The sequence below is a fragment of the Schistocerca cancellata genome, chromosome 4 (genome assembly GCF_023864275.1).
Source record: "Schistocerca cancellata isolate TAMUIC-IGC-003103 chromosome 4, iqSchCanc2.1, whole genome shotgun sequence".
NCBI classification, from domain to species: domain Eukaryota; kingdom Metazoa; phylum Arthropoda; class Insecta; order Orthoptera; family Acrididae; genus Schistocerca; species Schistocerca cancellata.
The window spans coordinates 427,210,192-427,236,733 of record NC_064629.1 but is presented as its reverse complement, the minus strand read 5'-3'; the positions used below and the strand labels follow the sequence as shown (position 1 = coordinate 427,236,733).

The 26,542-nt window shown below is 39.9% G+C and overlaps 2 protein-coding genes across 2 annotated transcripts in view; one reads left to right on the top strand and one right to left on the bottom strand.

The window, feature by feature from the left end:
• Nucleotides 1–26,542, bottom strand: part of LOC126183684 (zinc finger protein 84-like) — a 294,009-nt gene that overhangs the window by 176,948 nt on the left and 90,519 nt on the right. The gene's annotated exons all lie outside the window — the stretch shown is intronic.
• The window catches only part of LOC126183687 (protein obstructor-E-like), a 98,621-nt gene that overhangs the window by 70,720 nt on the left and 1,359 nt on the right, over nucleotides 1–26,542 (top strand). Inside the window, exons 2-4 of the mRNA XM_049925868.1 lie at nucleotides 4,226–4,459; nucleotides 14,948–15,142; nucleotides 24,850–25,039. Coding sequence (XP_049781825.1) covers nucleotides 4,226–4,459; nucleotides 14,948–15,142; nucleotides 24,850–25,039 — 619 coding nt within the window. The remainder of the gene's footprint in view (nucleotides 1–4,225; nucleotides 4,460–14,947; nucleotides 15,143–24,849; nucleotides 25,040–26,542) is intronic.

Genomic DNA, 26,542 nt, shown 5'->3' with positions numbered 1-26,542 from the left:
AATTTCAGTTCTTTTTCGTCGTTGGTGGTGCGGGAATCGTATCATGTTTCCGTAAAAGCTATCTCAACCGCCCCTGTCTGGGACCGAGCGGGGTGGCGCAGTGGTTAGACACTGGACTCGCATTCGGGAGGACGACGGTTCAATCCCGCGTCCGGCCATCCTGATTTAGGTTTTCCATGATTTCCCTAAATCACTCCAGGCAAATGCCGGGATGGTTCCTCTGAAAGGGCACGGCCGACTTCCTTTCCAATCCTTCTCCAATCCGATGAGACCGATGACCACGCTGTCTGGTCTCCTTCCCCAAACCAACCAACCAACCCTGTCTGGGCTGGTCTCGTCAGTTCTTGTGACTTAGAATTTCAGATATCTCTCGGCGCACTCTCTCTTAATGCAGTGGTTTGACCATTCAATATTATGTCCGTAATCTGTACTATTTGATTATTACTGTGTCTTGACCTGCAGCAGGACGAGTCTCGCCAGTTTCTTAATTTTGTTTTGTTGGCGGGCAGTAACTGTTATTCACGTGTAATAGGCTACCTCTCATTTAACGGGTTGCCTTGACTCAATATATGCAACATTATACCAGATCTGTCCGTTTATTTTCTTGGTCTGTGGAGTCCCCCTGTTGTATCTTTCTTCATCAATTGACCTAATCACTGAAACCCAGCAAGGCGTGATGAAGCCTGACGTCGGCCGCGGTCGGGACAGCTGAAGGATCACAGGTGAGATTTAATATCGCCAGTTATTTGGGGAACAAGAAAAACGGGCAGCCAAATTAATTATTCAATCACTCTTCATTCAGTTTGGTAAACCCCTCCACGAACCACAACATGCAAGTGACGCCCGTGATTTTCAAATAGCTGTATGTCGAACACAGTAAAGAAAAGGGCAGACGTTCATTTGAAGTTTTTTGTTCAGAATCAACAATAATATCACCCCTCAAAGCAAGTACCTTTCCTCCTGACTCGCTCTCTGTAGGTTCATGACGAGTACGCTATGGACACTCCTTTCTTCCAAGATACGAACAGCCGTGGTCACAGGGCTGCGAGCGTACGTTACTTGTTTGACGAACACTCACGCACTTTATAGTACTTCAACTTGCCCACTAAATCACCCAGTCTTAAACCCATATAAAATATCTGTGATTATCTGGAACAGCGGATGAAACAATACGAACAGTGTTCCCGCAATTTAGTAGCTTTGCCTATTGTAATCATCAATGACTGGTTTCAACTGGATATGGCATTCATCAACAAAATTATGGACTCTCTGTGGTGTTTTCTCCTTGCTCTCAGTGAGATTTTTCTATCGGAAGTTTCTAAAAGGGTTACATAAATTAGCATTTCATAGAATAAGTTATCATTACCTAAATTAACTGTCGCGACCACGGCCGTTTTTACCATTAGACAAGACTAGGCGGAACAGTTACTTTACCCTAGCAGTGCCAACGCATTTCCCATAAGGCATACTACATACAAGCGTGTGTGTGTGGGGGGGGGGGGACTTTGTGCACAGCACAAAGTTTTATTAACAAAATCGTTTATAAATATGTCCTGATGTGTAAGTGTGGTCCAGAAGCTGAATACCTCTTTTTGCACAAACTTAAAAATACCAATGCATTTTCTGTAATGCGTATACAGGGAGGAAGCGTGCTTTATGACCAGAAAAAAATTAAGAAATACAAATTTTGTTAATTGTCGTTGAGTTTTGTACACAACATACTTTTTAAAGATATATGGATCTGTAAGAAGGATCATGAATTTGAAAAAAAAATCCAAAATAAAATTGTATGTTTTTGAGCACATAACACGCATTGGACCTTCGAATTAGATATTTAGCATCTGAATTGTCTGTTTTACTTATCAAAATACAAACAGCTTGCATATTGGCACTACTGATAAAAAGATTTAGGTTAAGCAGCAGCACTTGCTGACGACGATAGTCCGAATGTTATACCACACTTTGCAAGCTCTATGGACATTCAAATTAAATATTTCCACATCTAAACTGTAGGTTCAACTTATTAAAATACACACAGCTTACTTATCGACACTACTTAAATGAATTATACGTTGTACACAACCATACTTTGGTCTCTGTACCACGCATTAAATTCATGTAAATACATAAAAACTGGTTGGCAGACATATACAAGGAAACTACTACAGATTTAACTTACAGCCTCAAGAAGACTGAGAATTAGCAGGATAAACAATGAAAACATGTTACGCACGCAAAAAGCAGTTCATTCATACATCCTGGAATGCATAGCAACATGATCAGAATGCAAATGCTATTTTTTGATACATCAAATAATTATTGTTCACCAAAACCTCTGGGAAGGTGGAGCTGTTGAAACATATTTTGCCCCAGCACTATCATTATCTTAACCAGCCTTGGTTCAATCGGCAATGATCTGGCTCAATAGAGTAAGTTCATCACTATTTATGTAGGTAAGACTTATGGTTCTCATAGGTAACTTTACTACTGAGTCCTTCACTTTATTTTCTGGAGCCATTGTGCACTTCTTTTGAAAATACTTTTGGGGCAAGTTGATTCATTTTTGAGGCAAGCTAACACATTTTTGGGGAAGTTGTTACATTTATGGGGCTAGCTGATACTTTTTGGGGACAAGTTGATACATTTCTGAGACAAGCAGATAAATTTTTGGGGACAAGAGCAAGATAGTACATTTTTTGGGCAAGTTGATACATTTTCAGGGCAAGCTGATACATTTTCACGGCAATTTGATACATCTTTGGGGCAAGTTGAGACTTGTTCCAGCAAGTTGTGACAGGTATCAGCTATGGGGGAAAACTTTATTTCTATCACTGCCTCTGTAATATATTATATTGTTACTTCATTACAATAAGCATTGCAGAAAGAGAGAGAGAGAGGTGAAGGGAATTTATAGAGGTGCCTAAATCAGGGAGATGATGTCAGCTGACGAGATAACATGTCCTGTGCTGTAATTGCTTGACAGAAGCAAGTCAAGCAGCCACCATCTTGATTTCAGTGCTTATAAAGCTAGTATGCCATATTTTGTGGTTTTTGTACTTCCACTTGCATATTACAAAACTATTCCGGTTCTCTGAAAATTGGCCCTTCCTAAATTTTGAGAAAACACACTATAGTCATACCAATAATTTAAGTAGCAAATGAAATGTCGTGTGGCTATGGCCTCCTATCGGGTACACCTGTCGCCTGGCGCAAGTCTTTTGATGTGCCGCCACTTCGGAGACTTGCCTGTCAATGGGGATGATATGATGATGACGAAGACAATACAACACCCAGTCCCTGAGCGCAGAAAATCTCCAATCCAGCCGGGAATCAAACCCGGGCCCCTTTGCATGGCATTCCGTCGCACTGGCCACTCAGCTATGGAGGCGGACATGTAGCGAATGAACAGGGATAAGTAAATAGGGTAGAATGCTCCTACACATTTGAGGAAAATTTGAAATGGAAAAAGCGTATTACTGAGCTTCTCTAACAGTGAAATTCAGCTACCCTTGCTCTTCATATAATTGCTAGTTTTGGAAACAAACTAACTTCCTAAGATATTTTCGATATTTCCACTCAGTAATGTCTTATGGAATAATTTTCTGGAGTAATTCATCACTCAGAAAGGAAGTACTGATTTCACAGAAGTGCGCAGTAAGACTAATATGTTTTGTTCCCTCGCAATCGTCATGTAGCTACCTCTTCAAGGAGTTGACCGTTTTAACGGCAGCATCACTGTAGATACATATATATTCGCTAACGAAATTCGTTATAAATAATCAGTCACAATCTGAGAAGAACAATGATGTCAGTACTTACAACTCTAGAGGAAAAAAATGACCTCCATTACCTATGATTAAAACTGTCAGTGGCTCGGAAAGATGTTCAATATGCAGCGACAAAAATCTTTCATCATTTGCCCAATAACGTAAAATGTCTGACAGGTAGCAAAGTAAGTTTTAAATCCAACATAAACTCATTTCTCCTTCTAATCCATGGAAGAATTTCTGCTTAAAAACTGTAAGCCTTTAAAATAAAAAAAATAAAAAATTTGTTTTTTTGTGTAGTTGTATGAGTAGGACTAAACAATATGTTCATTAATGTTAATACTAATCGTGTATGCATATTCTATAAACTGATCCATTCCACATCATTTTGATAAAAGAATTGTTCAGATGATCTACGGAACACGTAACTAACTAACTAACTAACTAACTGACTTCAGCGTCCGTGGGCCAGTTTCGGACGTCGAGCAGCAGCCAGGGCGGGCTGTCGTGCCCGGAGAGAAACGGCCGGTACCCCAAGAGTGGGCAGTGCGACGCATACATCCAGTGTGAGGACGGCGTGCCCAGCGAGCAGCTCTGCCCGGACGGGCTGCTCTTCAACGCCAAGGCCTCAATCTTCAGCTACCCCTGCCAGTACCCACCCGAGGTGGACTGCGAAGGCCGCTCCCAGACACGTGAGTACCACCCCGCCCCATCTTCCATTTGCTCGATTCCTATATCTTTTGTCGCTTTCACACATTTGTCTGCCTTCGTGGAACAGCACTTACAGGATTTAGGTCCTCGTGGAACTTTTCCACGTCACCAAACCAATACAGGCGATAAAATAAGGATTAAGAAGACACAAAGTCCATTACTGTAACATACTGAGCGAGGTTACTTTCCGATGACAGCAGATGACGCTATTCTCGCACCATTAACGTCAACGTTAAAATGCCCTTCCTAAGAACCCTTAAAGTCGGCGTTTCGTTCTGTTTCGTTCCACTGACAGTCTGTGTAGATGTTGCCATTTGAAATGCCTTGCAGAATTTGTTGAAGTTTCATTCCGTTCAGGGTGAACCGACCTTTATATCGATCGCCTGAGTACCTGACATGCTATGTAAGTACAACTATGTATTGTAGTTGGCTATCCCGCCTCCTACTGCTGACATCTGTCAGCCGCAAAGTTACACTACTGGCCATTAAAATTGCTACACCGAGAAGAAATGCAGATGATAAACGGGTATTCACTGGACAAATATATTATACTAGAACTGACATGCGATTACATTTTCACGCAATTTGGGTGCATAGATCCTGAGAAATCAATACCTAGACAACCACCTCTGGCCGTAATAACGGCCTTGATACGCCTGGGCATTGAGTCAAACAGAGATTGGATGGCGTGTGCAGGTACAGCTGCCCATGCACCTTCAACACGATACCACAGTTTATCAATAGTAGTGACTGGCGTATTGTGACGAGCCAGTGCTCGGCCACCATTGACCAGACGTTTTCAGTTGGTGAGAAATCTGGAGAATGTGCTGGTCAGGGCAGCAGTCGAACATTTTCTGTATCCAGAAAGGCCCGTACAGGACCTGCAACATGTGGTCGTGCATTATCCTGCTGCTGAAATGTAGGGTTTCGCAGGGATCGAATGAAGGGTAGAGCCACGGGTCGTAACACATCTTAAATGTAACTTCCACATTTCAAAGAGCCGTCAGTGCGAACAAGAGGTGGCCGAGACGTGTAACCAATGGCAACCCCATACCATCACGCCGGGTGATACGCCAGTATGGCGATGACGAATACACGCTTCCAATGTGCGTTCACTGCTATTCGCCAAACACGGATGCGACCATCATGATGCTGTAAACAGAACCTGGATTCATCCGAAAAAATGACGTTTTGCCATTCGTGCACCCAGGTTCTTCGTTGAGTACACCATCGCAGGCGCTCCTGCCTGTGATGCAGCGTCAAGGGTAACCGCAGCCATTGTCTCCGAGCTGATAGTCCATGCTGCTGCAAACGTGGTTGAACTGTTCGTGCAGATGGTTGTTGTCTTGCAAACGTCCCCATCTGTTGACTCAGGGATCGAGGCGTGGCTGTACGATCCGTTACAGCCATGCGGATAAGGTGCCTGTCTTTCGACTGCTACTGATACGAGGTCGTTGGGATCCATAACGGCGTTCCGTATTACCCTCCTGAACTCACCGATTCCATATTCTGCTAGCAGTCATTGGATCTCGACCAACGCGAGTAGCAATTTCTCGATATGATAAACCGCAATCGCGGTAGGCTACAATCCGACCTTTATCAAAGTCGGAAACGTGATGGTACGCATTTCTCCTCCTTACACGAGGCATCAACGTTTCACCAGGCAACGCCGGTCAATTGCTGTTTGTGTATGAGAAATCGGTTGAAACTTTCCTCATGTCAGCACGTTGCAGGCGTCGTTACCGGCGCCAACCTTGTGTGAATGCTCTGAAAAGCTAATCATTAGCATGTCACAGCATCTTCTTCCTGTAGGTTAAATTTCGCGTCTGTAGCACGTCATCTTCGTGGAGTAGCAATTTTAATGGCCAGTAGTGTATTAAATGCATCTATAATGTTGAAGAGTGTCACGTAGTGGGCAGAAATTACACACATCAGTTCATTATTAGCAGTTATCGCAGTACAATGTGAATTATACTGCAGTGTTAAAACGTTTTTGAGGCCGATCAGGAAGAGTCCAGAATAATCATGATTGTTGGTCTGATTGTGTTTGAGTTTGAACTACATGTAACAAACGGTTATTTTATAGCCGTCGATTACATCACACAAAGCCTTCAAACGACGAATTTGGTGCCCCAAGAACACAAACTGTAACAACGACAATGGGGAAAATGTCATCTGGTCAGACAACTCAACTCGCCGTCCCCATTTTTCTGGACGAATGGAAGTATTTCTGTAGAACACCAGCAGAAGCGTGTCACATCGACTGTCTCCGGCCTACTGCGAAACAGGGCAGAAAGTCAGTAATAATGTGGGGCACAAAGTGTCTCACCATGCAGGTCGCTCACTTGTTGTCGTCTATGAGAGGGTTGCAGATTGGGATAGCGTCATATTCTGAGCGACTGTCCTCACCCAATGCTGCAGACTTTGTTCCCTCGTGAGAAAGTAGTGTACCAAGACAACAATGCTATCATGCACACTTCTGGTGTTGTTCAAGACTGGTGTAATGAAGAAGAAGAAGATGATGATGATAATGATAACACCTCGTGTTGGCTACTCAGTCCCCTGATCTGAATATAATCGAACCTTGTTTTGGAAGACAGTTGCCATATTGATTACCTCCTTTGAGCATGCTCCATGAATAAGTGAATGTTTGACCAAAGGAGTGAGTAAGCATTTTTCTGCCCACTGTGCATAGGTTGTGACTGTCAGATCTAAGCTGTAATTCAGGCAAGGGGAGGACCAACAGCCTGCTAATAAAAGGTTTTGCTGATTTTCAGTGATATTTATAACATTTTGTCTAACCGTTATCAGCACTCTCTTGTCCTTAGGGTGCCTGGGGAATGAATAGGTGCTGCAGAGGAACTATCTGCTCTATATGATTGCCAGTACTACCCTGTCTCATTCGCTTGTATGGGATGGTGGTAAATGTACCAGATGTCTCCTCTCATTTTACATAAACGTCTTCTACATGAATGTACACTGTCAAGTCACATTGACATGACCACCCATCAAAAGCCTGAATAACCACCTTTTACAGCGTGAGACGTGCAGGGAAAGAATCCATGAAATTCTGGGAGGCACTGACAGGCACGTTGAGCTATGCCGACTCAAGTGCCATGGGCAGTTGCGTTAGTTTTCTCGGTTGAGCATCCCTGGTGCCAATAGCCTGATCGAGGTGGTCCCACAGATTCTTGATTGGGCTTAAATCCAAGGAGTTTGGTGGCCAGGGGAGTACACTACACTCATACTGGTGCTCTTCAAACCATGCACATACACTGCAAGCTGTGTATTATGTTGCTTTGTCCTGCTGGTAGATGCCATCATGCTAGGGAAAAACGAGCTGCATATAGTGGTGGATATGATCCCCAAGGATGGATGCATACTAATGTTGATCCACTGTGCATTCCAAAATTATGAGATCACTTAGAGAATGCCATGCAAAAACATTCCCCAGACCATAACGCTCTGTCCTGGTTGTAGGGTGTTTGCTTTCTGACATTTCACGCCACACATGCCAATGGCCGTCTGTGTAATGGAACATAAAAAGCAGTTCACCTGAAAGGACTACCTGTCGCCACTCAGTGGACGTCCAGAGCCATTTTGCCATGCACAGTATAATTCAACCACAGCAGCACACAAACAGTTTACAATCTTAGTAATTTCGGAAATGCTTCCACCCTGGGCCAAAAGTCAATGATCATGCCCTTCTGGATGTCAAATAAATTGCTCCCTTTCTGTATTACGACAATGACTGCACTGTTTTCTGCGTCCCCACTTTACATACCCTCCACTGCTAGTGCTGCCACCTGTCGTCTATGAGTGGTTATTGCACGTAGACATCAAACACAGGCAGTGGCCACATTAATGTGACTGAGCTGTACATCATCACCAGCCTGACTGAACTCTGCCGTAACAGACATTTGTCAGCAATTGAGTTAGAGGTAGCTGCTGTGTGCGAATGGAAGTACACCTGTTGCTATGGCATATCAAATGCTTCAGCATGTCACATCAGTGGGAAGTCATCATACCTTGTACTGGCCATAGCATGACAATTGATCATACAAGGAGCAAGACACTCAATATCACTGCTTAGATTTTGGCCAAAGTGTGAGTGCCTGACACATGGGTCACTCCATCTCTGAGGCTATGAAGGCTGACACAGGACATTTCACATGCTGGCTTGTTGAGAATGTATCACTAATCTTACAACTGAGGGAAAACTGCCAACACCAGAGACAAATGCTATAGGTGATAACGTCTCGATAATAGGGCTCAACAATATGCTGACTTATTGAGAATGTATCACTAATCCTACATCTGAGGGAAAACTGCCACTACCAAAGACAAATGCTGTAGGTGGCAATGTCTCAATGATAGGGCTCAGCAATGAACTGACGGGTAGTTGTAGCATCAAATTATGGGGTACAGAAGTCACTGTCCCACACATGTACCTCTGCTCACATAATGTCACAGGTCTCACAGATTAGCACGGATACAGGAACCATATTCACTGCACACTTGAAGCATATATAGTGATACTGGTGTATGTCAATAGCACTGTCTGTTGTGATATTTATTGGTGCATGTTGATGGCACTGTATGAGTATTATTTCAAAAATGACACAAGTTGAAGAATCTGGTCTGCCAATACAGCACACTGGTGGTGAAGGTATTCTCATGTGGAGGACTTTTACATTGGTGCCTGTGATAATTCTGTCATTGTGTCTCCCATTGGCATAAGATATAACACCCTACTATTTTACTAATATACAACCATGAAATTGCCTACAGTTTCCTGAAAATGCAGCAAGACACTGTGCCATGTCACTCCAGAACTGTGTGATAATGTTTTGAAGAACACTCCATCCACACGAAGGCACTTGAGTGACACCAGGTTACCTGATCTCAGTCCCACTGCACATATTTGGGAAGCCATAAACTGAGATGAACCTGCCTTGGGTCCATGATCTATCGGTAGTGGCTGAGCGGCCATGGATCAGTAATATGCAGGGTTGCCAGAACATTATGAACAACCACCTACAGTTCACATTGAGTGCACAAACTGAGTATGGATACTTCATATGAGATGCTGTGCAATGCAAAGGAATCACTTTACTTCAAATGCACAGAACTGAGGAAGCTGCTAATTTAGTTGCTTTTCAAAATGAATGAACAATGACAACCAAGTGGCTGGAGAAAATATAATAAAAACAGAGGCTTGTTAGATGTTAATTCATTGCCTTTATTATTGTCTATCAAAAATATACTGATTAGGGAAAAGTGGGTAATAAATACTAAAGAGTTAGTTATCTGAGTCTCATCTGAGAAAATTAATGTTTTGTTGCACAACATACACTCCACATCCTTGCAAATGTAGTCTCCGAACACATAACAAACATTTTTGCCTTTGTTGATTAAATGACATCAGTTACAATTGCACTGGTCACCAAAGTATCATCATTGAACCATATAATAATGGAAAATAATTTCCTGATTCCTTGAATTGTGTTTCCTGTCAAATCCTGACAGAGGCCTTATCTGAAATGACCATCTTCCAAAAGCAATGAGGCTGTGGACTGTTAACTATGTAAACATTATTACAACTTGTTTTTGTTCCTTTATGAATACACACTCTCTCCCTATGATTTTCAAGTAGGATAATCATTCTGACAAAATGTAGCTGATGTCCTTGCCTCCAATGTAGCTGTATATGAATCGAGCTGGATGTTTCTGGATACTGCTAAGTATTAGTCTACAGCTCTTGAATCATCTCCTGAGAATCTAAAGGTATTATATGATCTGTTCATGGGCATCTGGTACCATCTACTTCCAACTGTGTACCAATGACTTTCACTCAATTCCACAACATATGGCTGTTGGTTTTCATGCCAAAGATGACAAACACATTAATAGATGGTTGGTCATAATATCCTTGCTGGTCATTATGTATCTCATGAGGAAATACTGGGAAGATTAACAATGTGATAACTGTGATTGTGAAATGAAACTCAAAGGATGCAGAAGGCATTTACCCTACTTAACTGAAATATTATGAAATATGACCAGCTTATAAAAGTGGCAGACTGGGTGATGTAGAAAAGTATTGGCTCAAATAACTATTATGAATCTTTCATAAAACATTTGGAAAAGCTATAGATAATCACACAGAAGTATAAACTAAAACATATTATTTTAGATCGTTAACAAAGATTCAGTGAATGATGTAGTCACAAAAGAAGCAAGTGTGTCAACAGCAAGATAGCTCTAGTAACTTTTCTGACCAATTAAAGCTTTCACTGCAAGAAGCCATGAGCTTCTTTTGAAAACAGTCTGCGCCTTTTTAACAGAATCTGTAAGCTATGTTAAAGTACATAAAATGCAAAGCAATAATGCAGGACATAAATGGAGGGCCATGCACTCACATTTGAAATGGATAAAATAAATGTTTCCCAGTAATTAATACTATGTCATAACAACTCCTGTAGCACATAAATTATGTTTCATCAAAAACACATTGAGAACTTTTACTGCATGCAAATGATTTAACAACAGCCACTGATGATAGTAATGAGATTAATGAACTAATCACATGCACAAAAAATCTCTTGGAACATTTTAAATGTGGCATATTGTCAAAGCTCAATAAAAAATGTTAAAATCTGATATCCAGAGCAAACATTTGTCCTCATAAACCATTTCAGATTTATTGTCACTTCTGCAAATAAAAAAGTTGACACATTCACTATTCTTGTATATTTATATTCACTAGTTTTTTAAGCTTAAAGTTGGAATTGTTTGAAGGCTGTTATTATGAACACACTGCGGGAATTAGCTGTCTTCTCACTTGTATTGCTAGTGACTATCATATAAACTGACTGCTACGGTATAGCCATGTTTGGTATGGAAGGAGAGGAAACAATTTAAACCCACTGTCATGCAAATTGTCCATTTATTGGAATGAAATCTACCTACTGTAGGGAGGTTATACAACAAATTAATATACTAGAATGTCAGTGGCTATCTGTCAATGGGAGATTATACATATATGCAGAGATGGACAAATGTACACAATGGTCCAGCTATTGTGTCCATGCCAGATACATCTCACCACTCATACAGCCAAAATATGCATACATAAAATGTTCACTCTCTCAGGATAGGGAACCAAAACCCATATGTTACACGGGACATATACATATACAGCAAAAGAAAAAAAATCACAATACCAGTAAACAATTAATGGAGAGTAATAAAATTTCGGGAATATGTTCATCTGGGTAATGTATTTAAGTGATTAACATTGCGAGATCGTAGGTTAATGTAAGTGCAAGATAAGCCATTGCTAATGTGAAATTCTGGTACATTAATAACCAATGCAACTACCAGGCTGTTGAATACACATGCGTAAATGTGCAAGCATTATGTTGTAACAGGTGCCAGATGTCAGTTTGTGGGATTGAGTTCCATGCTTGTTGCAGTGGGCCGATCAATACAGGGACAGTTAATGCTGTTTGTGGATGATGCTAGAGTTGTCATCCAATGACGTTCCATATGTGCTTGATTGGAGACAGATCTGGTGATCGTGCAGGCCAAGGCAACATGTTGACACTATGTAGAACATGTTGGGTTACAACACTAGTATAACCACGAGAGTGCTCCTGCGGACAGGTTGGATGCAGGGCCTCAACTGACCTCCTTCTGTTCCATCATCTTTCGGGCGTGCACTCGGGACAGCGACAATTGTTCTTGCGATCTTTCGGCTAGAAACCTCCCAGCCATCTTCAAGGCGAGTTGGAGACTGAGTTCATAGTGTTTGCGTGTGCATATTTATATGGAGAGTCACGTGGTACAGAGCTGCTGAGGATTGAAAGCGCATGTGTCAAAGATATCAAAGTCGCCACTACTGCACTAGTCATAGATAAGATGTATATAGCAAAGATAAACATAAAAAGAGTGCAAACTAAATAGTGCTGCTGCGAATCCACCATGCTTGTAAATAAATAATTAATCTTCAAAAGTGGTAACATCTGTCGGAAGTGAAGACGCAGAAATTCTTTCCGAACAAAGGTGTGAAATAAGCGGTTTCCAAGCATTGTCAAGATGAAATCCTTCGTCACGGTTTAGCAGGTTCAAGAATCACAATTAGCAACAGTTCATTGTGTCACTATGGTGTCAACTACTGCTCAGATTGCTGTTGCGGATGCAGTATGATGTGCCAGTCATATGCCAAACATGACGGTCTTCCTTCTCGGTAGTGCCATGTAACCATTCAGAGCCTAGTCTTCTTGCGACCATACATTCTCATGTCCACCATTGCAGCAATCATGTTCAGTGGCTACATTCCTGCCAAGTGTCTCTGCAATATCATAGAAGGAACATCCAGCTTCTCGTAGCTCTTTTACATAACCTCGTTCAAACTCAGTGAAGTGTTGAAAACGGCATCTTAGTCACCTTAAAGGTGTTCTTGACTAACATCAACTCACCACATCCATTACAGTGTTTGTTTAAAGCAAACCTGATATGCATCCTCATAGGGGTGAGACTAGTGCTACTTTTATGTGACTGGTGCAAAATTTGAATAGACATCAGATGTAATAACATACCTACCAACTTTTGTTTGTTCATATCACACAGCTCCTTCTTGGTGTTGCAATTTTTTTTCAGTGTAACTTACACCTATACATGGGGAACATGAAGTACAATATTTTGATCCCAGCATTATTAGATACATGTACCGTTTACATACAGATTACATCTACACGAAGAAAACAGGGTCACCAAAGTATCATCATTGAACCATATAATAATGGAAAATAATTTCCTGATTCCTTGAATTGTGTTTCCTGTCAAATCCTGACAGAGGCCTTATCTGAAATGACCATCTTCCAAAAGCAATGAGGCTGTGGACTGTTAACTATGTAAACATTATTACAACTTGTTTTTGTTCCTTTATGAATACACACTCTCTCCCTTTGATTTTCAAGTAGGATAATCATTCTGACAAAATGTAGCTGATGTCCTTGCGTAGCAACACTAAATGGTTCACAGCATGGATGTCCATCTACTGTAGTGGGCTAGATGCACACTGGTGTTTGCACACTGCAGGGGTGTACACATCAAATCTATATATACATAAGAAATCACAATGTACTTCGGGTCTCTTACCACATGAGTCTACACTCTCAGGTGAACATGAGAGGTAATAACAGAATAGATACATGGTGCATGCAGCTAACTATCAGTGCACACAAACTGACATTAATAGAGACAATGTTATTTCACACATGTAGACAGGCGACTTATGAAGAGTTTATAAGGATTCATGAGCACACTCATGTGGGCATATGCTGCACCATTTAGCATGCTCTGGAGGGCACTGGACTACTGTCCTCACTAGTATTAATGTTGGTAGTAATTGAGAAGCAGTTTCTGGTGTTGCACCTGGAATAACTGTCAGGGTAAGGGGTCAGTGCGTGCCTGATATTTAAATAAGGTAGGCCCATTAGTTCTCCGTGATAAATTAAGTAGCCTGTAATACTCATGCTGCTTAGTCACACAAAACTGAATTACCTGTGGATGGTCTTCTGAGTGCTCATACATCTATCTGGGAGCACAGTGCAGCAAGCCATTAAGTTCCATTGTCACTCAATTATACATTGCACAGATCACTCACTGCCAGTGTCCGAGGTATCACTTGCTCAGCATTCATGCACGAAGTGTTGGTCATGGTGTAAAGTCTTCTGGCCACACTTTCTGCTGGGAAGAACCCGCCTACACCAAAGAGGTGGCTGGAGAGTCACTCATGTTGTGCTAGGATGCTTGACACATATGAACAGTTTGGCATGTGTTCTCATGTCTTCTGTTGTAGCATTTGTGTTGTCTGATTGAGTGGCAGATGCAAACATTGGGGAGCACACACCACAATACAAAGGAAATGAGACGTGAATCAAACCAAATGCTTCCATGTCATACACACTAGTTCGTCACAAATACACTCTACTATAAATAACTACACTGGACTACCAGTTTACTGATATATGTGAGTATACAGAAACTTGTAACTTAAACAATTTAGAATGTAGTATTAAAATGATTTCAGAGTAAATTCTTTTATTTTATAATGGAAGATTTGTGAAAGCTTATAAGACATAGAGTTTTTTTTATTTTTTTGAAGTAATACAGGCAGTTCCTTTGTGCCGATATTTTAACTGCATGGGATATTAATTCACTTGGCAAGCAATTTTACTTAATGTATAATTGTAGCATTAAATGAGTTACTATAGCCTAATGACTACGCTTGACATGATACGTGACTGTAATAATAAAGACACTCGAGGTTAATACACTGTATCTGCTCAATGTAACAGAAAATATTTACTTGCAGCTAGTTTTACCAAATTATATTGAAATTTCAGGAATGAAATAATGTATATGTTTCTTTCTTTAATTTTACTTTTCTCTATATGCAGAGCCTGCTCAAGCAAATGAACGATGTCCTCGCCAGTTTGGATACTATAAGATGGGTGACTCTTCACATTGTGGGCAATTTATGAACTGTGTGGGAGGACGTGGTTTTGTTTTTGACTGTCCTGAAGGTCTAGCGTTCAACCCTGAGTTACTACGGTGTGAATGGCCAGATCAGGTCAAAGATTGTGATGCTGAGGGTATGTAAAAACTTGTAAGATACCAACTGAAACTTAAAATGTATGTTCATGTGTCACAATTTTGATAAATATGAGAGGTATTTCCAAGAAGAAGTCAAGTATTTTACAGTAAACTTGATAGTTTAAGTCCCCTTCCTATTGGAAACAATGTACCAGGTATTGCACGAGTTTTTGCCATCAAAATTCATGTCAGAGTTTTGAAAGCATGCAGTACAGTCTTGGACAACATGACAGGTCAATGTTGGAGTCATTTTTAGAACAATGAGGCTAAAAACAAATCCTTGTACATGCATGCAGTCACACCAAGCGTTGTCTAATTCAGGAACAGAAATCTCCCATTATAAATACTTTCATGTTATCTTGAGAAACCAACTGGAAGTAATTTCTATGTGTCTTCCATTGTAAATACTTTCATGTTATCTTGAGGAACCAACTGGAAGTAATTTCTATGTCTCTCATAAACAAAAGATTAGTACACTGATTTATGGAACACAAGCTGATTTACTTCAACATGACAGCTACAAAATTTTCTTATTGGGCAATCATGAATAACATGGTCTACCATTCGCCTCTATTTGGTCGTAATCAGTCTCAAGGCTGCGTATGATCTTGTATTTATAAAGGGATGCTTTGCACCTTGCATGCCTGGTTCTGATGTGGCTGAGATTGTCCCAGACTTTTCTTGGCAGCTGGCTGCCTGTAGGTGGTATAATTGGGCCACACCTTGTTCAGCGAACAGTATCCAATGAACTATACAGCACTCTGTTAAATTGCAAGTAGTAGGATGGTGAATACTGTTGAGATCCCACACATGCTTTCTGATAATGTTTTTCCTAGTTTCAATTTGTCGTTTGGTTATTTCAAGATGAGTCTGCAATGTGAGAGAGTGATCAGGCATTACACCTGGATATTGAGTATTTGGTTTAACTGTGCTCTGTGAAAGTCAGTATAAAGTTTAATGTTGGTAAGCTTGTTATTTAGGCAGGATATGCACCCCTCCATTTTACTGGTGTTGAGATACAGTCTCCACTGTTTCTAATATTTATGTAGCAAATCTAGATACTCTGTGAATCTTCTTCTTTTTCTTCTTCTTCAAAAGATTTTCTTTATGTTACTAGAGCAGTATAATCTGACAAGCAAAACTTTTGAGATATTGTTACCAACAAGTCACTGGTGAATAAGTTGAACAAAAGGCATACCAACACCAACCATTGAGGCACAGAAATTTTTATTTTATATGAGTTATTGGAAAGTTTTCATACTGTGTTTGTGAACTAGTGATTTCAAACACAGTCTACAATAGTTGAGTGATCTTAGCACAGTGTATGGTTTATTTTAACTTCTGCAGTTATTTATTTATTTTCTGGTTCCATGGACCCTAAAACCTAACGCTACTTTGTCATGCAGTGAATAAGTACATACTTTACCAAAGGCTGATTAGCAAATTTATCAACACAGAATTAAAGAACTAATAAAAACATGAAAAAACAAGGTGTACAAGATTAAATAACATATTACACAGAAAATTTTGCAAATGCAGTGAGGAGCTCCTGTGTAGAATTGAAGGAGTGTGCCACAAGGAAAAATTTCAACTTAGATTTGAATACTTACGGTTTACCACTCATTTTTTTCAGGTCTGTGAAAATGAAACCTTCTTAATAGTGCACACCTTTCTGCACAATGCTTGGCGAATTGTTATCTGAGTGTATATTATTTTTGTATCTAGTGTTCACTGAATGAATGTTGCAGTTTCTTCTGAATGAGTCAATATTGTCAACAATAAAATCCCATGTGGAATGTATGTACAGGTACAGCAGAGTTAGAATACCAAGGCATCTGAAAAATGGCCTACACAAAGTTCATGAACTGACATCAAGATCAGTCTGACTGTTTGCTTCTGAGCTAAGGATATTCTTGCTGAGTGCTCAGAGTTGTTCCCATATATAACACCACATGAGATAACAGAGTGAAAATAAGGAAAGTAAACAAGCATTCATGTTTCAGAGTTGGAGACAGAAGAGATCATTCTCATAGTGAAAATAGCAGCATTCATTTTCTGTGCAAGATCTTGAATATAATACTGGCAAGGAAATGAAAAGGATAGATTGCTACTCACCACATACAGGGGGCACTGAGTGGCAGACAGGTACATTGAAAAATACTGCTAGAAATGATTAGGTATCAGCTTAAGTCCTCCATCAGGTGCAAACAAAACAAAACACACCCAACCCCCCCCCCAACCACCACCCACACACACACACATATATGGCCACTGTTGTCTCCAGGCACTACTGTGCCTGTCTACCTCTCAACACCTCCTTAATGTGGTGAGTAGCAATCTACCCTTTTGATATTATTGTTATTCCATCCTGGATTTTCCATTGCTTGTTACTCCCAAGGAAGCCTCCCATATACCCTCAGTCATAACAATTTAAAATGGTCTACTTCACTGATTGTTTCACCACCTTCCAACAATAAAATTCTCCTTTTACAAGAGTTCCAAGTCAGAAACTATATGCATAGTGTTTTGTTACATTTAAGCATTAATGCGTTCTCTGAAAGCCATGTGCTGAGGTTAGTGACTACCCTATTAACTACATCATTTATATTACACTCAACGTCTTTCACAATAACAATTATTTCATTTGCAGAGATAACAATTCTTGTGTCTTCTCTCATATTTAGTGGCAAGACATTGAAATATACAATGAAAAGCAATGCACTCAGAGCAGAATCCTATGGCGCCTGCCAAATTACATGAATCCAGTCAGATTCAAACCTCTTCGCTATTTGTTGAAAATGGAGGACAACTTTGTGCTTCTTACTTTCCAGATTTGAAGTGAATCATTGTTGAATCTTTTCCATAATCCCATAATGTTCCAACTTTCACAAAATTGTTGTATGGTCCATGCAATGAAAGACTTTATTTAAACCAAAGAAAATACCTCTTGTTCTTAACCTATTATTTAGCACCACTAGTGCCTCACAAATAAAAGCATAAATAACATTTTCTGTAGATACACCCTTCCTGAAGTCACACTGTGAGTTTGAAAGAAAAGCATGAGTACTGAGCTGTGCCACTACTCTCTTCTACATTGCTTTCTCAAAAACTTTTGAAAACGATGTTAACAAAGAAATTGGTTGGTAATTGTCTGTTATTTATTTCACTCTTTTCATAAACTGGCTTCACTAATGAGTATTTCTATCTCTCAGGAAACTGACCACAGCCAGGAACTGAGTACAGCAGTAATGTATGGCACACTGATCATCACAATCCTACTTGATAATGCCGATGCGAATCTTTACACTTCAGTGTTGTAATAATTGATTTGCTTTTATTTTTGCTTGTTTCCTGCAGCTTTATGCAATATGGTTGTCTCAGATCACCAGATTTCAAGTGTTTTAAATATTTACCTGTACCAACAAAATTTTGATTTAACTTGCTGTCTATTGACAAGGAGTGATTATTAAATATTTGGCACAATTCTGACGAAGCACTAGCAGTGTAATTCTCACACAAGAGGGGTATAATATGTTAAGCACCTCTATTATGTCCTGATATCTCTTTCACAATTGACCATAAAGTTTTAATTTTATTATGAAAGTCTGGTACCGCACGCTGCGGAATTTGAATCCGCACCAGATGGCATGGAGGTGAAAGACCCCTAGGGGTCTCTGCACCATCGCACCGCAAGCCATGGCAGCGCGTGCCTCCTGGCCAGATTTAGTTTGAGGGCACCACAGTGGAACAAGTGGTCCCAGTGGCCAATATTGGCACCCCCCGAACATGTATTTAAGCACCTGCCTCTCGCTCAGCCAGCCAGTCTAATCTTGCGTGCGTCTCTGGACATATGGCCTTGCCTTAGACAGTGTATTTACTTTCTTGTTCTGTGTACGAGTGGATCTGGTTTTCTTGTGATTCTGCTGTTTCGATTTTCTGTTGTTTGTTAGGTACTTCATTGGTCGTGTCCGTCCTTTTCCATTTATGTTGTTGCTCGCGGGCCGCTCCGTGGGTCCTGCCACACTTTCTGTCACATCACCCTGCGACCATTCCGGTCACAGTTACAACAAAGAGCTTTCTATTCTCTTGGTGTAATGCACTGTTTTAGCCTGCCTGATGACACTCTTTGGCACTTTGCCGTATTGTTTGTAGTAAAATTCTGTTAAAAGACTCTGCCTCTTCTTCACATGATGATACAGCTCCCATTTCCTCATACATTGTATTTACTTCTGCATATGCACCCACACATTTTTAATGGTAAAGAGCTATTCTGAATCCTATTTTGATGTAGTCCATGTCTAGTATAGCTGGACCTATAGATACCCTCAACTGGCACCAGTGAAATGTGTGCTTTGTCAGCAGTCATTAGCTTCCTCTCAAGTCACATATTAACTCGCCTCACAGCGCTGTCATGATGGGGTTGATTAAAATGCCAGAATGGCTGTACAAAGCAACATTAGTAATCTGAGTTGGAGTAGCAATCTTATCCAGGTCATTACCTGTGTCACATGCCCAGCCCCACCCAAGACTGTTTCCAACCCCTCCCACTATCACTACCTGGTCCATCTATCCATACAGCAGTTAAATCAATAAATGTGACAGGCATTTTCTGGCCTCTTTGAAAGTCTATTTTAAAAAATGAAATCACAGCTGAGACTTGCTCACAACTATTTCATTTTCATCTGAACCCAGCTTTTTCCAGGAGTTCTATGATGTCAATAATCATCTATATTCTGTTGTAAAGTAACCCTTCTGATAGTAATAGCATATACTGAGCAATGCAAAGGTGCAATTGCTTGGTTTCACTGGTTTTATAACTGCTAGTGGCTGAGATATTTTAAATTGTTGTGGGATTTTGCTGGCAGTGGGATTGTGAGAGTAGAAATGTGGACTATTTTGTAACTTACAGGTCCAGACATTTAGTAAATTCAGGATAAATTCTATTGTTTTCTGCACCCTTCCTCAGTTTCAGCTTGAGCTGGAGCTAAGATTTGCAGCTTCCTTTAGTTCTTTGCACATATCTTCTAAGTCTTTCTAAAATGTCTTTTTTTTTAAATGTGGACCAAGTGAGACATTCTCTGTATGGTTTCTGTTATGGTGAGTTAACTCAGATGGAGTAACATTAGGTGCTTGGCTTAATATTGACATTGCTGTCCGCAATTGTCACAGAAGAAACAAAGTTTATATTTTCTGTTATTTTTTTACAGCTAGCTTTCCAAGACTCATTTATTACCTGCTGTATCTATTTTCCTATGTCTGGGTTACTTGTCTGTAAATATTCCTTCTGGAGATTTTCTGTATCTTCCAACAAGGTGTGTGCACCTCTCTATAGCAGTGTGGAATATTTATTTTTTGCCGCAGCAATTGTGGCACCTATTAGTTGACCATAATACTATTGCATCTGCTAGTGAGAGTGCTTTGGTCAGCTTGTTGTGAATAAGCATGTGATCGTGGTTGATACTATATGCACAACTGACCTGAAAGCATTGACAGTGTGATGCATTTTCCACAGTCATCTCTGTACTTGTTTACTGTAATGTCACCATGAGTTTCCTGTAATGGCCAAGTGCAGTAACATTGTGGTTGAATAGTAGAAAGTGGTTATAATTTTTTACTGTTGATGTTATCCAGTCTAACTCTTCTTTTTTTTTTTTTTTTTTACACTCTCAGGTGCCTTTCTAAAATAACATATTTAATGAGGGGCAATTGACTTCCAATTTTAAGTATAACTTGCTGATGCTGATTGTGTGGAAAATCAGGCAAGACATTTCTTGTGTGTGGAATTGGTAGACTGGAACTGTCAGTTGTAATAGTGTTTGTATCTGGAACTGTTTCACTCTGCCATCTATGACTTGGGTTTTTTCCTGTCTTAAGAGCTGGTAGGGGAGGTCTCATCAGTCTTACTGTTGGTGGTCTACAAACTGACATTATTGTAACTCCAGGTATTTTATGGTGACAATTTGAATTTCATGTTGGCAAATTCAGTCATTTATATTACATTCCTCTATGTTTCAATGAGTGAACATTAGGGAGGCATCATATTTGATGTAATGTTTCATATCTTTGTCAATATTGGATGAAGATATATCAATGAAGACCACAGATATTGAAGGTTTAGTGACTCCTTCAGTAGCTACACCACATCACTACCAGCCATGCAAGTCAGCCACCTTGGAAACTAAGAATATGGCAAAATAGCTGGCCACAGACCAGGCAGAAATCAGTTTCCTTTTGGGCAGCCACTGCAAGCAGATCATCATCAGCTACAGTCAGCCATCATCTTCTCATGATCACTACTGCTGGACTTGGAGTACAACACTGCTCCATAGATTTGGACTGTGCCATGATCTAGACTCTGTCAGCAGTGCTTGACAATAACTGATAGATGTGAAAATATGTCCTCTGGATAACTGTGCTACTGTGGACTGTGTGGTGTGGAACTCTCTGAAATAGCTCACATTAATATCAAGTGATTTATGCTGAGTTCCTACAATTTCTCTTATCAGTTCCATCTACTTATTTTCTCACTCTTTCAGTTACAGATTGTGTACTCCAAATTCCAGCATAAAGAGTAATTATCTCCTGTGTGGAGTAGGTTATGGAAAACATCAGTATAGAGAAGCAGCTATTACAAAAGTTCTTTGTATTCTGCATTAAAAACAACAAAGTTATTTTACATCTATGATATGAATCAGAGTCATTAGCTTTACTCGGCCCATACTTGAAACCGCAAAATCTTATTGACAGCACAGAAGACAATACTTTGAAAACTATTCATTTACTGTGCAACTTTGAATTTACATAAGCATCCTTAAATTTACTGATGTCCAGAAAAAGTGGTTGATTTATTTTGTGAAGAATGTTATTCACTACAAAATTAGCAGGGATTAGAAATTCTAGACTTAATTTATAGAAATAGTGACAAAAAAGATATGCTCCCAGTTTATTTTTCAATACAGGGAGCAGCCAGACAACAAGTTAAAATGTTTGCAGGAGATATATGCATTGTTCAGTCACATTAACGTGAGTGCTGCCTATGATCAGCATCAACATGTAGGTGGCAGCACTAGCAGTGGAGGGCATATAAAGTGTCTTGGGGCACACGGAAAGCAGTGCAGTAGTTGTGCATAAACGGAGTGATTTATCTGACGTCCAAAAGGGCGTGCTCATTGGCTTTTGAGCTGAGGGTGAAAGCACTTCTGCCACAGCTAAATTTTAAACAGGTTGCACACTGCCATGGTTAAACTATACCATGTGTGACAAAATGGTGCTATCCAAAACCGGCACCAAGGCAACTGTGGTGCACCAAGGCCCACAGATACGGGGGTGAACGACAGCTACAGAGGTGTGTACACACAAATATATGTGCAACAATAGAGCAACTGACCACCCAGATGAACCAAGGGTCTACCAACAGTGTCTCCTCAATGACCGTTCAGTGAATGTTGTCGAGTGTAGACCTCCACAGCAGGCGCCTTGTACTTGCATCCATGCTGACTGCTGTTCATCTGTGATGAAGGTTAGAATTTGCATGCCAGTACTTCAACTGGATGGCCACTAAGTGACGATAAGTTACCTTTTCAGATGAATCATGTTTTATGCTCCATTGGACAGGTGGCTGTTGGCATAAATGTCTGAAAGCAAATACCCCACAAAAATCATCAGAAGGGTCCAGGCCAGAGGGCATTCCCTGAGTAATCTCACCATTCTGGAAGGCACAATGGATTGATACAAGTATGTATCTATCCTTGGGGACCATGTCCACTCGTACATGCAGCTTGTTTTTCCTCGGCACGATGGTGTCTACCAGCAGGACAATGCAACCGGTTACACAATTTTCAATGTATGTCCAAGGTTTGAAGAGCACCAGGAAGAGTATACCATATTCCTCTGTCCACCAAACTCCCCAGATTTAAATCCAATTGAGAATCTGTGGGACGACCTCAATTGGGCTGTTGATGCTACGTATCCTCACCCAAGAAACCTAGATCATCTTCCCAATGGCATTGGAGTCTGCAGGACTCCACATCCCTATCAGTACCTTGCAGAATCTCTTTGACTCTCTTCCCGCATGTCTCACAGTGGTCTGCACTGTGAAAGGTGGTTAATCAGACTTTTGACAGGTGGTCACATAATTCCTCTATAAACTCCAAAGAAAAACACAATGCCTATGAGTAACTTATTTTAATATCTTTCACAAAAATTGGCTGTATTACAGCTCATCTGGAACTTATATGCCACTATAAAGACAATGAACTGAAATGTTTCTGTAAAATGACTAAACTCCTTGAAAATGCTTTTGCTTGATGTTTGCAAATTGGGAGTAAATTATAATGTTATTACTCATATTGTAGACTAAGTATTTTATTGATATTTCCTGTAAAAATATATTACTATATTGTCAATTGGCTAATACAATGAGAGTTATTTCTGAATGAAAAGTGAACTGAGTTAAGTAGTTTCTTCTGCTCATCAAAAAATTGTTTTCATTTTAATGGGTATATGAGAACAGGTCCCTTCTTACCAAGGAGAAGAGGCACTAAGCAGTAGGCAGGTATATAGAAAGGAAGTGAAAGTGCTCATATTCTGTACAGAAGTGTGTTACATCTGGTATTTGTCAGTCATTATCAATGGTTTGTAATAGTGTAAAATGAGTTTTTCTATGTCTATAATGTAGGTCTGTGTAGGAATGGAATTCAAAATATTTGCAGGAACCAACTGTAGGACTGGTTAGAAAATACCATAATCTTGTGTGGTTTAGTCAAATATGGGTCCCTCAATTAGTATTGCTTGTGTCACAGGAAAAATTGCAACACTGTAGAAATCCATCAACACATTTTTCAGATAATTTATCACTTAATTTTATCCAACATAAACCTATATACATATAGTATGAAGCCTAGTCTAAAGTTATTTTTATACCTATGGGGAAATTTCTCAGTGTGGTTTTTTGTGATCTACAATTGAGATGAGACATTGGTCACACTATGTAGGAGTCATTACTTTCGTAACCTCTAGTAAAATTTTATGGTCTCTTCACCCAAAGGGTTTGGCAACAACATACTAAATGCTAAAATATTTTTCCTTCTCCAACTGCAAACATAATCCATGAACTGGAAACACCTCTCTTTGTTGAGAAATATGACCAGTAAGTGTAGCAGGTAACTGCTGTTGCCATTAATTGTGCCCACACTAAACACAAAAGGTTGTCTCACAGTTGTTGGGGAGTGTTATTGTTGTTAAACAGTGATGATTCTACGTCACATGAAAAAAATGCAGTGTTCCACATTGTTTAGATTTCCCAGCCAATTACCAGATGTGTTACAGACTAGGATACATTCACTCAGAACCTACAGCATTAGTTCCAATTTGACAGTTACTACCAGTAACTCTTGGTCACAGTAAATACCTGTGGGAAATACCTGTGAGCAGATCTGTCTCTCTGATTCAGTCATATTAAGATGCAAAAGCTCTTATGGCAGATTTTGGAAGATTTGTAAGTCCTAATTTTGTTTTAATAACATTCATCACATGTAGCATGATCTTAGTTTTTTATAATAATCCTCAACAGGACTGCAATTTTTGCAGACATGAATGAGAAAGTAATTATCTGTCAATAAACCTACATATTAGAAAGTTTATTGAGACTTCTTATCCTGTACTGTCACCAGTTATTATTTAACAACAGCTTTTCTTTCTTTCTTAGCTTTTCTTGGTTTCCGGTGTCCAGAGGAAGCAATTGGCAGTGAAGACATACGTTTCTATCGCAGCCCTGAAGACTGCCAGAGATTCTTTGTATGTGTGAATGGAAAGCCTCGTCTACAGCGATGTGCTGATGGCTACGCATTTAGTGATGAATTTGGAGAATGTGTTGGCGTTGAAAATGTCACTGCTTGGTGAGTGCTTTTAGGATACTTTGCATATGAACACTCATACTGTAATATTTTGTTAAATTCCTCTTATTTATTGCTACTCATCCTAGTTCAGTCTTAAAAGTACTAAAGAAGTAAATGACAGTTTAACATTCAGGGTAATTTAGACCTACACTATTGCCCCCTTTTTTTTGGTGGGGGGGGGGGGGGGGGGGGGGGAGAGAGGGGGGATTTCTTTCAGGTAAAATGTGTCAAATTGATAATGTCAAACTGAATAATGATCTTTACATTGTATGGAAGTGGTGTAAAATGGAGAAAATATATTCCACTTCAGCATGACAAATGGGAACCTGATCTAGAAATCAGCTGCAGAATATAATTCTAGACTGGAAATAATTTTTACTTAATGTCTGATGAGTATAAATGTGTTATGGATGTGGACCATCATCATGTAGATTTCTCCACACAGAACTTCTGCTATCTCTGAAATCCTGCACTATTCTTTGTATAAAAAGATGTAGGTCAAAATTTATTGCAGAAGGCATCTCTGCACTTCCATCGTATCCAGCACATTATGTTAGTGGCTTGTTATGGTTGCCACACATACCTGAATATTACCAGAAATTCTTTGTGTTTATGAGTGGAAAGCCATGTCTACAGTACTGTTGGCATGCACAATCTCAATATCTCTCTGCATAAATCACCTCTGCTTGTTAGTAATTCTTGTACTCTCAGAGTGTCATAAGCATATCAAATGCCCCTTTGTTATAATATGCCATCTCGGAACACAATTAAGACTGCCATAGAAAGCTCTGACAATATACAGCTGAAACACTTTTTGTTCCACATGAATAATGGCACTATGAGTGAGACAACACAAGTTATGTTTCTTAGTATCAATAGCTTCCACTCACTTCAGCTGTACTATGAGTAGTATGGCACATTGCCAGGAAAAGCTTTTATATGATTCTATTGGCATTGGCACAAGATAAAAAAAATTTTTTTCACAAAAATGCCAGTACTCTATTCAACATTAATAATGTCGTACCACATTTTCTTTTAAATTCCCATGTTGGTCTCATTTTATCCATTTTCCAGCAGCTTCCAGGCAATTTAAAGTTCACCATTCAATCCATGTTGGTTTGCCTACAACACATTTTACCTAAAAATGACTGGACACACTATTTTTAGGAAAAAGGGCCAGTCCTGTAAGTCTGACATCCCCAGTGTTTGCGACAGGCACCACAAACTTGATTGGTTTTCCAAGTGCAATCAAGATCCATGTGTCACAGGTAAATGTCCTACAAACAAATGCCAAAGCTACTTTGGCCCTTCTCAGTGACTGAAAGAAGGAATGCCACAGCCATTTATAGCTCATTCCAGGGGCTGTAGCAGGTTTAACCTTACTTATGACCATTCTTCCTTATACTGATGCATGACACTGCTGCAGGGTACTGGCACATTGCTGAAGTCTGTAACAACCACAGCCTTTCTTAGCTGCATGTATGTGTGCTGGAGTTTATAATA